The sequence below is a fragment of the Salmo salar genome, chromosome ssa09 (assembly GCF_905237065.1).
Source record: "Salmo salar chromosome ssa09, Ssal_v3.1, whole genome shotgun sequence".
NCBI lineage: Eukaryota > Metazoa > Chordata > Actinopteri > Salmoniformes > Salmonidae > Salmo > Salmo salar.
Window position 1 is genome coordinate 89,531,537 of NC_059450.1, and position 15,654 is coordinate 89,547,190.

Here is a 15,654-nt window from a genome sequence, read left to right on the forward strand (position 1 = left end):
TGTTTTTCATGGTTCAGGCTAGGCCCCATGTTCCAGTGAAGGGAAATCTTAACACTACAGCATACAATGACATTCTAGATGATTTTGTGCTTCCAACTTTGTGGCAACAGTTTGGGGAAGGCCCTTTCCTGTTTCAGCATGACAATGCCCCTGTGCATGAAGCGAGGTACATGCAGAAATGGTTTGTTGAGATCGGTGTTGAAGAATTTGACTGGCCTGCACAGAGCCCTGACCTCAACCCCATCTAACACCCTTGGGATGAATTGGAATGCCGACTGTGAGCCAGGCCTAATCGCCCAACATCAGTGGCTGACCTCACTAATGCTCTTGTGGCTGAATGGAAGCAAGTCCCCGCAGCAATGTTCCAACGTCTAGTGGAACGCCTTACCCAGAAGAGTGGAGGTTGTTATAGGAGCAGAGAGGGAACAACTCCATATTAATGCCCATGATTTTGGAATGAGCTGTTAGATGAGCAGGTGTCCACAAACTGCTGGTCATGACTGTAAAATATAATTTAGCTAAATTCAAGGACAAGAGAGTGAAGCCAGTGTTTTTTTTTTTTTTTCTGAGAGGCTGTAAATACATACACATTTCCTTTCAAAATTATACCGTCAAACAGTCAAAGCAAGTCAATCAAGGTGTCTAATCAGTGATCATTCCATCTCTGTCCAGCAGGTGGTGCTGGCACAGCACAAGGCAAACAAGATCCATGGGGAGCTGCGGGGCGGGGCTGGGGGTGCAGGGGGCACCAGCGACTCAGACCCCCTGGACAGCACCGACTGTGCCAGTGAGAGTAGCAGCAGTGGGGGCAAGAGCCAGGAGCTCAACTTCCTCCCTGATCTCTCCTCTTCCTCCTCTTCCTCTTCCTCCTCTTCCTCTTCGGGCCCCTCTCACAGCCTGCAGCCAGGCCCAGAGAAGAGACACTGTCCTCAGCTACACCCAGTCACCGTCTCCATCTCCAAACCTACACAGAAGTGAGTGACCTGCAGCACCTTTGGTTTGAGTTAGAACTGTAGTTTTCCTAAAGGAGCTGGTCAAGCACCGCCAATCACACAGAACTGTAGTTTTCCTAAAGGAGCTGGTCAAGCACCGCCAATCACACAGAACTGTAGTTTTCCTAAAGGAGCTGGTCAAGCACCGCCAATCACACAGAACTGTAGTTTTCCTAAAGGAGCTGGTCAAGCACCGCCAATCACACAGAACTGTAGTTTTCCTAAAGGAGCTGGTCAAGCACCGCCAATCATACAGAACTGTAGTTTTCCTAAAGGAGCTGGTCAAGCACCGCCAATCACACAGAACTGTAGTTTTCCTAAAGGAGCTGGTCAAGCACCGCCAATCACACAGAACTGTAGTTTTCCTAAAGGAGCTGGTCAAGCACCGCCAATCACACAGAACTGTAGTTTTCCTAAAGGAGCTGGTCAAGCACCGCCAATCACACAGAACTGTAGTTTTCCTAAAGGAGCTGGTCAAGCACCGCCAATCACACAGAACTATGCATTTCTAATACAAGTAGGTAGTTAAAAACAGTAACCTTATTAATTGTGAATCTGACCTTGTATCCCTTTCTCTCCTTCTCTCCCCCTCTCTCTCTCGCCTGCTCCCCCTCTGTCCCTCCCCCCTCTCAGAGCTCCAGACATGAGTGAGTTGACCCCCAGCAGCTCTGTACCGTCTCAGTTTAAGACCATGTCGCTACCCGTCACATCCTCCAACAGCAAGAGCCTCACCAGCCCCAAGAGGGGACAGAAGAGAGAGGAGGGTTGGAAGGAGGTGGTGAGGCGGTGGGTAGACACACACACCATCCATAAAATCCTTCTAGAAATGCTTCAAGTTAATCTATAGGTCATTTTAGGCCAGTGGTTCCTAACCTTTTTCGGTTACTGTACCACCAACTGAATTTTGCTCTGCCTGGAGTACCCCTGAAGTACCCCCTCGTGTATTTTACCAGTAGACCTATGGTCTCATGTGTCTTCTCAAGTGGATAGGCCAAGTACCCCTGGTTGGGAACCACTGTTTTTAGGCAATGAGGAAAAGTAATTTGTCAGGCCTGTGGCTCCCCATGGATCTTGTCCTTTGGCCCGGTTCTAAACCCCATATGAATCTCTCTCTCTCTCCGGGCTGCAGGTCCAAGAAGCTGTCGGTGCCGGCCTCGGTGGTGTCGAGGATCATGGGTAGAGGAGGCTGCAACATCACAGCTATACAGGACGTGACGGGAGCACACATCGATGTGGACAAACAGAAAGACAAGAACGGAGAGAGAATGATCACCATCAGGTAGGGACAGAGAGGGAGAGGGAGGGAGGGGACCTCTCTGGTGGCGGCGGCCTACTATTACACCAGTCAGCAGAGTAGAGAACTGAACAGGAGGAAATTAGAGAAAAGGGGAATAGCTATGCATTGATTTATCTGAGTCAGGTTTTCCCAAACTACCAGGGGAATGCGCAAGGTTGTCGGGGGTACACCAAATAAAAATGTGATTCACTTAAAAATAACAGTAGGTTTATATTTTCCAATGGGGCTATACATTTGGGTGAGGTTTTTTTTCCTCTCCTGAGTAGCCTCGTTTCACTGCCAAAAATAAAATGAAACCATCTAGTGTTCAGAGAAATAACAACACAATGTCAAATACAGGTAGCCTAGTCAAATAATTAACATCCAATCACATTAACCGTTATTCTCTCACGGGAAACCTTCACTCTTGCACAGACATTTAGAAACTAAACATGACAATTTGAAGAATAAGCCACGGAAGCGTCTTATATGGTGAGCTACCGAGTGGCTAGGACAGGCAAGCCCCATACTATTGTGGACGACTTAATTGTTCCTGCTGCTGCGGATATGGCTGGGACAATGCTGGGGGGAAAGGCCATAAAAACTATACAGACGATGCCTTCATCAAACAACACTGTTTCACGACGCATCAGTGACATGGCAGGAGATGTTTTGAAACAATTACTGCTTCGCATACAAGCCAGTAAATTCTATGCATTACAGCTGGATGAGTCAACAGACGTGGCGGGCCTGGCACAGCTCCTGGTATATGTCCTTTACGTTTATGGGGGGTCAATTTAGGAAAACATCCTCTTCTGCAAACCACTGGAAACCAGGACAACATGAGAGGATATTTTTGAAGTACTGGACAGCTTTGTGACATCAAATGGACTTTGGTGGTCAAGATGTGTTGGTATCTGTACTGATGGCGCAAAAGCCATGACAGGGAGACATAGTGGAGTGGTGACGCGCGTGCAAGTAGTTGCTCCTGACGCCACTTGGGTAGACTGCAGCATCCACCGAGAGGCTCTTGCTGCCAAGGGAATGCCTGACAGCTTGGACACTACAGTGAAAATGGGTAACTTTGTTAAAGCAAGGCCCCTGAACTCTTGTGTATTTTCTGCACTACACAATGTTATGGGCAGCGACCATGTAATGCTTTTACAACATACAGAAGTGCGCTGGTTATCAAGGGGCAAAGTATTGACAGAGGTTTTTTGAATTGAGAAACAAGCTTAAAGTTTTCTTTACTGACCATAATGTTCACTTGTCTGACCGCTTGCATGATGACGAGTTTCTCACACGACTGGCCTATCTGGGTGATGCTTTTTCTCACCTGAATGATCTGAATCTAGGATTACAGGGACTCAACTATATTCACAACTATATTCAATGTGCGGGACAGAATTGAGGTTATGATTAAGAAGTTGGAGCTCTTCTCTGTCTGCATTAACAAGGACAACACACAGGTCTTTCCATCATTGTATGATTTTTTGTGTGCAAATGAACTCAAGCTTACGGACAATGTCAAATGTGATGTAGCGAAGCACCTGAGTGAGTTGGGTGGGCAATTACGCAGGTACTTTCCCTAAACGGATGACACAAACAACTGGATTCGTTATCCCTTTCTTGCCCTGCCTCCAGTCCACTTACCGATATCTGAACAAGAGAGCCTCATCGAAATTGCAACAAGCGGTTCTGTGAAAATTGAATTTAATCAGAAGCCACGGCCAGATTTCTGGATTGGGCTGCGCTCCGAGTATCCTGCCTTGGCAAATCGAACTAAGACACTGATGCCCTTTGCAACCACGTACCTATGTGATAGTGGATTCTCGGCCCTCACTAGCATGAAAACTAAATACAGGCACAGACTGTGTGTGGAAAATGAGTTATGTGCATCCTTTCAAGCACACCCTTCTCATTAACCTGTGGTGAGTTATTCACAATTTTTGATGAACAAATAAGGTTTTATATGTAAGATGGTTAAATAAAGAGCAAAATGATTTATTATATTATTATTTATGCCCTGGTCCTATAAGAGCTCTTTGTCACTTCCCACGAGACGGGTTGTGACAAAAACTCACACCCATTCTTATGTTTAATAAATGTATCATATGGTGTGTGTGTGGCAGGCTTACAATGGTGGCTAAATGACGTAAATGTGGCAAAAAACAACATTTGAGAGTGCGCTGACCCTGGTGCTAGAGGGGGTACTCAGCTTGAGGTTGAATGTTTGAAGGGGTACGGGAACCACTGATCTGAGTGATTCTACGTATTTAAAAGGTTAATAGCTATTTGGTGATTTATGAGTGATTCTACATATTTAAAAGGAATGAAGTGTAGTGTCTAAACAATCCTCCTGCTGTATCTCCAGGAGATCAGTAAAGAGTTGAGATACTGTGATTGGTTGGAGTTATGTCCATGGAATGTGTACATTGTTGTGTGGCCCCTGACCCGTGTTGTGATGGTCCATTCCAGAGGTGGCACAGAGTCAACACGCCACGCAGTCCAGCTGATCAACTCTCTGATCCAGGACCCAGCCAAGGAACTAGAGGACCTGATCCCCAGGAACCACATCAGGGCCCCGGGCTCCAAGACCACATCAGCCCCCTTCCCCACCCCCACTGGGGGTAACCTTAACCTCACCATCGGGGCCAAGGCCCTGGGCTCCCTGGTCACGTCCTCTGGGGTCTCCTTCCAGTCCTCATCCTCTCAGACAGGGGGTAAGATGGGTAAGGGTCTGTCTGGGGTGAGGCAGCCCTTCCCCGTGTCTCTCCCCCTGGCCTACGCCCATCCCCAGCTGGCCCTCCTGGCAGCCCAGACCATGCATCAGATCAGGCTCCCCAGGCTGCCCATGGCCCAGTTCGGTGGGACCTTCTCCCCTGCCGCCAGCACCTGGGGCCCGTTCCCGGTGCGGCCGCTGAGTCCCGGTAGTGCCAACAGCTCCCCCAAACACAACGGTGGTAGTAGTGGGAACAACCAGGCCAGATCCAACATGTCTAGTCATAATGATCACATTAACACATCATCCACGGGCTCCTCTGTCTCCAGCCCTAGTGCCTCTAACAGTCAGACAGCTACGACTACAGGGTCACCCCACACCCCTAACCTCCCTCATGGGGCCCAGGCCCAACCCAGTGCCCCCACCCCTTCCTCAGTCAGGAAACAGCTGTTCACCTCTGACCCCAAGCACACAGGGGTCAACTCTGTCTCCATGGTTACTGCCACCACTGTCAGTAGTAGTAGTAGTAGTAGTAGTAGTAGTCACTCAGTGAGAGGTACAGGGTCTCCCGCCCACCAACACACAGGCTTAATGGCTACATACGCCCCTAACACTCCTCATCCCCAGGTCGCACCCATCTCACAGCCCCTCAAGTCACCCCCCAGCGCCCCCACTGCTCCCCCAGGCAAGGAGAAGCTGACCCCCTCCCTTTCTCAGGAGGCCCAGCTCGTCTCAGTCAACAATGTGGTTAGTTCAGGTGGTTTCACTGCCCCTGCCATGGCTGCCCCCTCCAAACCTGAGCCTCGCCAGCAGCAGCAGCAGCAGCACCAACCCCCTCCTTCCCTAACCTCCTCCACCTCATCAGACCCCCCTCCACCTCTCCTCCCTCTTCAGTCCAGCTCCCACCTCTCCCCATCCTCCTCCGCCCCCTCACACAAACACCCCAACAGCACCGTACCCCACTTCTCAGCTCTCGCTCCCCGCATCTCACACCGCATGCAGACCGCATACTACCAACACCCCAACCAGCAGCAGCAGCAACAACAACAACCGTTCCTACCCCACAACACACAGCAACATGAGCACCTCAAACAGAAGCAGCCCCAGGTGTCCCAGCCCACCTCCATGCCCCCTCAGCCCCAGTCCTCCATGGATCTGATGAACGGCTCTCAGATGCAGCAGCAGGTCCATGGTGGGGCCAAGCCCCAGCAGATGCCCCCTAACTTCGGCCCTGCAGCTCTCTTCAACCATTTCAGCAGCATGTTTGACAACAACAACCAGGTGGGTACCACTATTTTTATTATCCACAGAAAAACATTTTATTACAATAGAGCAGGGCTCTCCAACCCTGTTCCTATAGAGATACCGTCCTGTAGGTTTATACTCCAACCCTGTTCCTGTAGAGATACCGTCCTGTAGGTTTATACTCCAACCCTGTTCCTGTAGAGATACCGTCCTGTAGGTTTATACTCCAACCCTGTTCCTATAGAGATACCGTCCTGTAGGTTTATACTCCAACCCTGTTCCTGTAGAGATACCGTCCTGTAGGTTTATACTCCAACCCTGTTCCTATAGAGATACCGTCCTGTAGGTTTATACTCCAACCCTGTTCCTGTAGAGATACCGTCCTGTAGGTTTATACTCCAACCCTGTTCCTATAGAGATACCGTCCTGTAGGTTTAAACTCCAACCCTGTTCCTGTAGAGATACCGTCCTGTAGGTTTATACTCCAACCCTGTTCCTGTAGAGATACCGTCCTGTAGGTTTATACTCCAACCCTGTTCCTGTAGAGATACCGTCCTGTAGGTTTATACTCCAACCCTGTTCCTGTAGAGATACCGTCCTGTAGGTTTATACTCCAACCCTGTTCCTGTAGAGATACCGTCCTGTAGGTTTATACTCCAACCCTGTTCCTGTAGAGATACCGTCCTGTAGGTTTAAACTCCAACCCTGTTCCTGTAGAGATACCGTCCTGTAGGTTTATACTCCAACCCTGTTCCTGTAGAGATACCGTCCTGTAGGTTTATACTCCAACCCTGTTCCTGTAGAGATACCGTCCTGTAGGTTTATACTCCAACCCTGTTCCTGTAGAGATACCGTCCTGTAGGTTTATACTCCAACCCTGTTCCTGTAGAGATACCGTCCTGTAGGTTTATACTCCAACCCTGTTCCTGTAGAGATACCGTCCTGTAGGTTTATACTCCAACCCTGTTCCTGTAGAGATACCGTCCTGTAGGTTTATACTCCAACCCTGTTCCTGTAGAGATACCGTCCTGTAGGTTTATACTCCAACCCTGTTCCTGTAGAGATACCGTCCTGTAGGTTTATACTCCAACCCTGTTCCTGTAGAGATACCGTCCTGTAGGTTTATACTCCAACCCTGTTCCTATAGAGATACCGTCCTGTAGGTTTATACTCCAACCCTGTTCCTATAGAGATACCGTCCTGTAGGTTTAAACTCCAACCCTGTTCCTGTAGAGATACCGTCCTGTAGGTTTATACTCCAACCCTGTTCCTGTAGAGATACCGTCCTGTAGGTTTATACTCCAACCCTGTTCCTGTAGAGATACCGTCCTGTAGGTTTATACTCCAACCCTAATCTAGCGTACCTGATTCTAATAATTAGCTGGTTGATAAACTGAATCAGGTTAGTTACAACTGGGGTTGGAGGGAACACCTACAGAAGGGTATCTCTCCAGGAACGGGGTTGGAGAGCCCTGCCATAGAGTAACAACATGTTTAAAGGTTGTGACCTAAACTTCAGTGCCTGTGCCCCAGTTGCTCACTAACTACTTCTCTCTATTAGGTGGGTAACAACCAGGTGTGGGGTGCGTGCCACCTCCCTGCCCGCTCCCCTCCTGAGCAGCAGTATTCTGCCCCCCCCGCCTACATGGGCCAGATGGATGGCATGATGGCCCCTCCAGACAGCTCCAAGGCCCCTGGGTACCGCTCTGCCTCACAGAGGATGGTCAACAGTCCTATTGGTAAAAGGGCCATTTTAGATGTATTTATTTTACTTTGTTTGACCTTTTTTTTAATTTATTTTTTTATTTAACCAGGTAAAACCCTTTGAGGTTAAAAACCTCTTGCGAGGGCGACCTGGCAAGAAGGCAAAACAGGGAAATAGCAGTGTCCATAAAACATTACAGAAAAACACAGTATACACACAAAAGACAAAGTGTCACAAGTTACAGACACAATTGAATATTAGAAACAACTGCAGTTATCACAAACAGTGTTGTCGATCAGTGTTAAAAACAGGCAAGGACACTAACTCCCCTAACTTTACAATCTTCTGAAGCATGTTCCAGGATGAAAGGGTATTAAGAGAAAAAGATTGTTTCCCATCTCAGTTCTAGCCTTAGGAACAGACAAGGACAACAGCGACTGTGAATGAAGACTATTGAGTGAGTGAGTGATCTGGTCAGTAAGGAACAGAGATACAAAGGCAGTTGTCCATCAATGCTTTGTACATACAAGTGTAGCAGTGCTTTAGCCTCCTGGTGGAGGGAGAGGTCCATTGCACCATAGCACACAGATCACAGTGATGGGAAAGTGATCTAGCATTGGTAATACGTCTCAAAGCACCATGATAAACTCTGGACACAGTGTAAGGTACTTGCTGAGGCCTGCATATAGACAATATCACCATAATCCAGCACTGATTTCTTTGTTTGTAAGTGCTTTGAACAACATCCTTTCAGACTAACATTGAAAAGCAAGATTTGTTCCTGAAATAGAAACCCAATTTCAACTTCAGTTTATTGGTCAACCTTACGCCCCAAACTCTCTCCCTGTCTTACAGCTCTGAGTCTGACCAGCTATGCTACCAGTACAGTTGAAGTCAGAAGTTTACATACACCTTAGCCAAATACATTTACACTCTGTTCCTCACAATTCTTGACATTTAATCCTAGTGAAAATTCCATGTCTTAGGTCAGTTAGGATCACCACTTTATTTTAAGAATGTGAAATGTCAGAATAATAGTAGAGTGATTTATTTCAGCTTTTATTTCTTTCATCACATTCCCAGTGGCTCAGAAGTTTACATACACTCAATTAGTATTTGGTAGCATTGCCTTTAAATTGTTTAACTTGGGTCAAATGTTTTGGGTAGTCTTCCACAAGCTTCCCACAATAAGTTGGATGAATTTTGGCCCATTCCTCCTGACAGAGCTGGTGTAACTGAGCCAGGTTTGTAGGCCTCCCTTGCTCGCACACGCTTTTTCAGTTCTGCTCACAAATGTTCTATAGGATTGAGGTCAGGGCTTTGTGATGGCCACTCCAATACCTTGACTTTGTTGTCCTTAAGCCATTTTGCAACAACTTTGGAAGTATGGTTGGGGTCCTTGTCCATTTGGAAGACCCATTTGCGACCAAGCTTTAACTTCCTGACTGATGTCTTGAGATGTTGCGTCAATATATCCACATAATTTTCCATTCTCATGATGCCATCTATTTTTTGAAGTGCACTAGTCCCTCCTGCAGCAAAGCACCCCCACAACATGATGCTGTCACCCCCGTGGTTCACGGTTGGGATGGTGTTCTTCGGCTTGCAAGCCTCCCCTTTCTCCTCCAAACATAACGATGATCATTATGGCCAAACAGTTATATTTTTGTTCCATCAGACCAGAGGATATTTCTCCAAAAAGTACGATCTTTGTCCCCATGTGCAGTTGCAAACCGTAGTCTGGCTTTTTTATGGCTGTTTTGGAGCAGTGGCTTCTTCCTTGCTGAGCGGCCTTTCAGGTTATGTCGATATAGGACTTGTTTTACTGTGGATATAGATACTTTTGTACCTGCTTCCTCCAGCATCTTCACAATTTGCACTTTTCGCACAAAAGTACGTTAATCTCTAGGAGACAGAACACGTCTCCTTCCTGAGCGGTATGACGGCTGTGTGGTCCCATGGTGTTTATACTTGGGTACTATTGTTTGTACAGATGAATGTGGTACCTTCAGGCGTTTGGAAATTGCTCCCAAGGATGAACCAGACTTGTGGAGGTCTACAATTTATTTTCTGAGGTCTTGACTGATTTCTTTTGATTTTCCCATGATGTCAAGCAAAGAGGCACTGAGTTTGAAGGTAGGCCTTGAAATACATCCACGGGTACACCTCTAATTGACGTTAATTAGCCTATCAGAAGTTTCTAAAGCCATGACTTCTTATTCTGGAATTTTCCAAGCTGTTTAACTTGCGGATTAGTGGGATGCTACCGTCCCGTTTCGACAATTTCCGGTGAAATTGCAGAGCGTCAAATTAAATTACTATAAATATTAAACTTTCATGAAATCACAAGTGCAATACATCAAAATAAATCTTAACCTGTTGTTAATCCAGCCAAGGTGTCAGATTTCTAAAAGTCTTCACGGCGAAAGCAAACCATGCGATTATCTGAGGACAGCGCCCAGCACACAAATGCATAACAAATCATTTCCAACCAGGGAGTTGCGACACGAAAGTCAGAAATAGCGATGTAAAAAATTGCCTTACCTTTGAAGATCTTCTGTTGGCACTTCAAAAGGTCTGTTACATTACAAATGGTCCTTGTGTTCGATAATGTCCTTTTTATATCCATAAAAACTCAGTATAGCTGGCGCGCTTCAGTCAATAATCCACTTGGTTTCCCTCCTTCAAAATGCATACAAAATGAATCCCAAACGTTACCAATAAAATATCCAAACAAGTCAATCAACGTTTATAATCATTCCTTAGGTATCCTAATACGTAAATAAACTATAAAATTTAAGGAGAAGAATCATTATTGTCTTTACTGTAGAAAAATAGCAAAGAACGCGCTCTCATCCACACGCTTGGAAACACTACAGCCAAAATGGGAGCCACCTAGAAAAACTACAATTTGTGGCTCATTTTTCCAAAAACCAGCCTGAAACTCTTTGTAAAGACTGTTGACATCTAGTGGAAGGAACTGCAATCGGGCAGGATTTCGCCCTAATATAAAAGTGCCAGCCATTGAAATCAGTGATCGGATGAATTTTGTTTGGGTAGGATGGTTTGTCCTCAGGGTTTCGCCTGCCATTTCAGTTCTGTTATACTCACAGACATTATTTTAACAGTTTAAAAACTTTCGTGTTTTCTATCCAAATCTACCAATTGTATGCATATCCTAGCTTCTGGGCCTGAGTAGCAGGCAGTTTACTTTGGGCACGCTTATCATCCGGACGTCAAATTACCGCCCCCTATCCCAAAGAAGTTAAAGGCACAGTCAACTTAGTGTATGTAAACTTCTGACCCACTTGAATTGTGATACACTGAATTAAGTGAAATAATCTGTCTGTAAACAATTGTTGGAAAAATTACTTGTCATGCACAAAGTAGATGTCCTAACCAACTTGCCAAAACTATAGTTTGTTAACAAGAAATTTGTGGAGTGGTTGAAAAACGAGTTTTAATGACTCCAACCTAAGTGTTTGTAAACTTCCGACTTCAATTGTATGTCTTGTAGTCCAGTCTACCTGCAGTCTATCGTCCTCTAACTCTCTCTCCTCTCTCCGTATGTAGCTTTGACCAGCTATGCTACCAGTATGTCTGGTAGTCCAGTCTATCTCCACGGCCCAGCAGCTGTTGGCACCCCCTCCTTCAGCAGACAGCACTTTTCCCCTCACCCCTGGAGCGCTTCCACATCAGGTACTGACACAGATGTGTGAAAATTGATCTAATATGGCCATGAAGCTTATTTTCCAGGAATTCAACACACAGAACATACATTTATTTAACCAATACAATTTAAGAGATTTTTGCTTAACTGTGTTTTAGACTCAAAACACTTAACCCTTAACCTCTCATCTCCCCAGGCGAGTCCCAGGCGGTGCCCCCTCCTTCCACGGTGTCGTCGTCTGGCCCCGTGGCCCCCCCTCCCCACCAGGCCAAGCAGGGCCAGGGCAGCAGCCAGCAGGACAGGAAGGTGCCTCCTCCCATCGGTACAGAGAGGCTGGCGAGGATCAGACAGACCACCGTCAACCCTCCTCTCCTCCAGACCTCCTACACCGCTCCTGTAGGACAGGGAGGCATATGGTCCTTCGGAGTCGGTAGCGCCTCGGGTGAGTCGTCACACACATACCAGACACACAACCTTTAACCCACGCTGGTCTCTCCATCCCCAATGTCTTACCGCCCTGATATACAGCTGATGGCTATACACACACCTCTTCGCACAAACCCCATTTCTGTCTCTGTCCTCCCGTCTCCCTCGCACACACCCCGTTTCTCTCCTACCTCCCGTCTCCCTCGCACACACCCCGTTTCTCTGTGTCTTACCTCCCGTCTCCCTCACACACACCCCGTTTCTCTGTGTCTTACCTCCCGTCTCCCTCGCACACACCCCGTTTCTCTGTGTCTTACCTCCCGTCTCCCTCGCACACACCCCGTTTCTCTGTGTCTTACCTCCCGTCTCCCTCGCACACACCCCGTTTCTCTGTGTCTTACCTCCCGTCTCCCTCGCACACACCCCGTTTCTCTGTGTCTTACCTCCCGTCTCCCTCGCACACACCCCGTTTCTCTGTGTCTTACCTCCCGTCTCCCTCACACACACCCCGTTTCTCTGTGTCTTACCTCCCGTCTCCCTCACACACACCCCGTTTCTCTGTGTCTTACCTCCCGTCTCCCTCACACACACCCCGTTTCTCTGTGTCTTACCTCCCGTCTCCCTCACACACACCCCGTTTCTCTGTGTCTTACCTCCCGTCTCCCTCACACACACCCCGTTTCTCTGTGTCTTACCTCCCGTCTCCCTCGCACACACCCCGTTTCTCTGTGTCTTACCTCCCGTCTCCCTCACCTCTAGAAGCCATGTCAGGTTGGTCTCAGCCCCTGATGGGCAGTCACGTGATCCACCCTGGGCTGCAGGCGGACCACAACTTCTCCCAGTACCAGCCCATGGAGCAGGACGACACCGGCATCTCTAACCCCGCTAACAACTACCACCAGCAACACATCAACAACTACATGGACTTCCCCAAGGTAACATAGACATGAAAGTATATCATCACCTCAAATGGCCATTCCTTTTTTTGTCCGTCTCTCCAGGGTAGGACCATGTTAATATACTGTAGTTAGTGGACCTGGTTGTCTCCAGGGTAGGACCATGTTAATATACTGTAGTTAGTGGACCTGGTTGTCTCCAGGGTAGGACCATGTTAATATACTGTAGTTAGTGGACCTGGTTGTCTCCAGGGTAGGACCATGTTAATATACTGTAGCTAGTGGACCTGGTTGTCTCCAGGGTAGGACCATGTTAATATACTGTAGCTAGTGGACCTGGTTGTCTCCAGGGTAGGACCATGTTAATATACTGTAGTTAGTGGACCTGGTTGTCTCCATGGTAGGACCATGTTAATATACTGTAGTTAGTGGACCTGGTTGTCTCCAGGGTAGGACCATGTTAATATACTGTAGTTAGTGGACCTGGTTGTCTCCAGGGTAGGACCATGTTAATATACTGTAGCTAGTGGACCTGGTTGTCTCCAGGGTAGGACCATGTTAATATACTGTAGCTAGTGGACCTGGTTGTCTCCAGGGTAGGACCATGTTAATATACTGTAGTTAGTGGACCTGGTTGTCTCCAGGGTAGGACCATGTTAATATACTGTAGTTAGTGGACCTGGTTGTCTCCAGGGTAGGACCATGTTAATATACTGTAGTTAGTGGACCTGGTTGTGATGTGTATAATAACCTTGTTGTCATTATACACCAGGGTATGGCAATGTCGATGTATGGAGGGACCATGCTGCCCCCCAACCCCCCTATGGGAGAGGGTCCAGGGGGGGCCATGTTCAACGGGCTGCACGCTGCCGACCCTGCATGGAGCCCCATCATCAAGGTGGTCCCCAACAACGCAGATAACACCGACCCACAGCAGGTGAGACTTTATACACACACACACACACACACACACACACACACACACACACACACAGTTCTTTGATAATGAAATTTCCCCTCTCTTCCTCTCGTTCAGGTGTGGCCTGGGACCTGGCCTCCTCATGTGCACCTGAACCACGTCAACTAGCCGGCCGGCATCGACAGCAATCAAACACACACCCACATCACACACACCACAAACATGAATTTAATTTCCAACTGACAACAAAAACGAACAGACTTGTATAACATGTTAACTTTAGTAGAGAACGGAGAGCAAAGCAGAGTTTGAAGAATTGGAGAGAAATTATCTTGACACCGTTCTTTAATGTGCCTAACTCAAAATAAGAAATATACTACAATTTGAGCGAGGGCTGTTATGGTGGTGGGGTCGGCAGGGAAAATTCTGGGCCCTAATTCAAGTACTGTTGATGTCTGATGAACAACCAAATTGATGGTGACAGCCTGTCCAACAGGCTCCATGCTCTGTGTAGCATAGATGTAGGACTTTGACCCACGTGCAGAGTTGTCGCTCTCCTCGGGGAGACCTGATGAAGGTGATGACGACGGAGCTAATGATACTCAACCAACATCTAGAGGATGATGATTACCTAAACAGAGGCAGAGAGAGGGAAAGAAATCAGAATACCTTTTAGTGGTAAATACATGTATAATTGTTTACATACTAAAAAGGGTTAAATTGAGAGTACATTTCACGTCGTATAGTGGCTCTACTTTACGCAGCCTGTATTAATGTGAAATATTTACCTTAATATTCAATAAACATATTGATATGTACTTGTGGCCGTGTATCTTTTTGTTGGTGTAGGTAGGGCTTTGTTTTCATTTCACCAAAATGAATAGCATGTTTGACTAGTGACAACACAATGTATTTATATATTGTCATCTTAGAAAATAACATCTGCACACAACTCATGGCTCCGACGCGATAATATTTATTAAATCTAACATTGACAGCTAATCAAGTTCATAATCAAGTGGGAAGGTGGTATTTACCACATATGACAGGGGAAAATCCACTTGAACGCCCCTCCAACTGGTGATTACTAGTGGGAAACGCATCTTTCATACCTGAGCTCTGACTTCTCCCACATCGGTGTCCAAATCACTAAGGACTTAAAATGGTTCACAGACACAGTCCTGAAGAAGGCGTGATGGCGTCTCTTCCGCCCTCAGGAGGTTGAAAAGATTTGGCATTGGCCCACAAATCCCCCAAAAGTTATACAGATGCACCATTGAGCATCTTGACCTGCTGCATCACCGCTTGTTATGGCAACTGCACCACCCTCGATCACATGGCGCTACAGAGGGAGGTGCGTGCAGCCCAGTACGTCACTGTGGCCGAGCTCCCTGCCATCCAGGACCTCTATCAGGCAGTTTGAAAGGAAGGCCGGGAAAATTGTTAGACTCTGTATTGACTCTGTATTTTTGCACTGACTTTATGCACACTCACACTGACACAATTTGCTCAACACACACGTTCATACTGACTACACAATCATCATAAATGCTACTGATGTTCTGTTTATCATATATATCCTGATACCTACTCACCTTCCCCCTATACAGTGCATTTGGAAAGTATTCAGACCCCTTGACTTTTTCCACATTTTGTTACATTAGAGCCTTATTCTAAAATGGATTCAATTGTTTGTTTTCCTCAATCTACACACGCTACCACCATAATGACAAAGGAAAAACAGTTTTTTTAGAAATGGAGGCACATTTATTAAATTAAACTGATCACATTTACATAAGTATT

The 15,654-nt window shown here is 46.8% G+C and overlaps 1 protein-coding gene across 1 annotated transcript in view; it reads left to right on the forward strand.

Moving 5' to 3' along the window:
- LOC106612132 (ankyrin repeat and KH domain-containing protein 1) overlaps window positions 1-14,669 on the forward strand; it is a 60,692-nt gene extending 46,023 nt beyond the window's left edge. The window contains exons 30-39 of the mRNA XM_045724992.1: window positions 676-974; window positions 1,626-1,778; window positions 2,122-2,271; window positions 4,747-6,271; window positions 7,797-7,974; window positions 11,514-11,639; window positions 11,807-12,052; window positions 12,796-12,971; window positions 13,705-13,869; window positions 13,969-14,669. Of these exons, the coding sequence (XP_045580948.1) occupies window positions 676-974; window positions 1,626-1,778; window positions 2,122-2,271; window positions 4,747-6,271; window positions 7,797-7,974; window positions 11,514-11,639; window positions 11,807-12,052; window positions 12,796-12,971; window positions 13,705-13,869; window positions 13,969-14,019 (3,069 nt within the window). The 3' untranslated portion in view covers window positions 14,020-14,669. The remainder of the gene's footprint in view (window positions 1-675; window positions 975-1,625; window positions 1,779-2,121; window positions 2,272-4,746; window positions 6,272-7,796; window positions 7,975-11,513; window positions 11,640-11,806; window positions 12,053-12,795; window positions 12,972-13,704; window positions 13,870-13,968) is intronic.
- The last annotated feature ends 985 nt before the right edge of the window (window positions 14,670-15,654 follow it).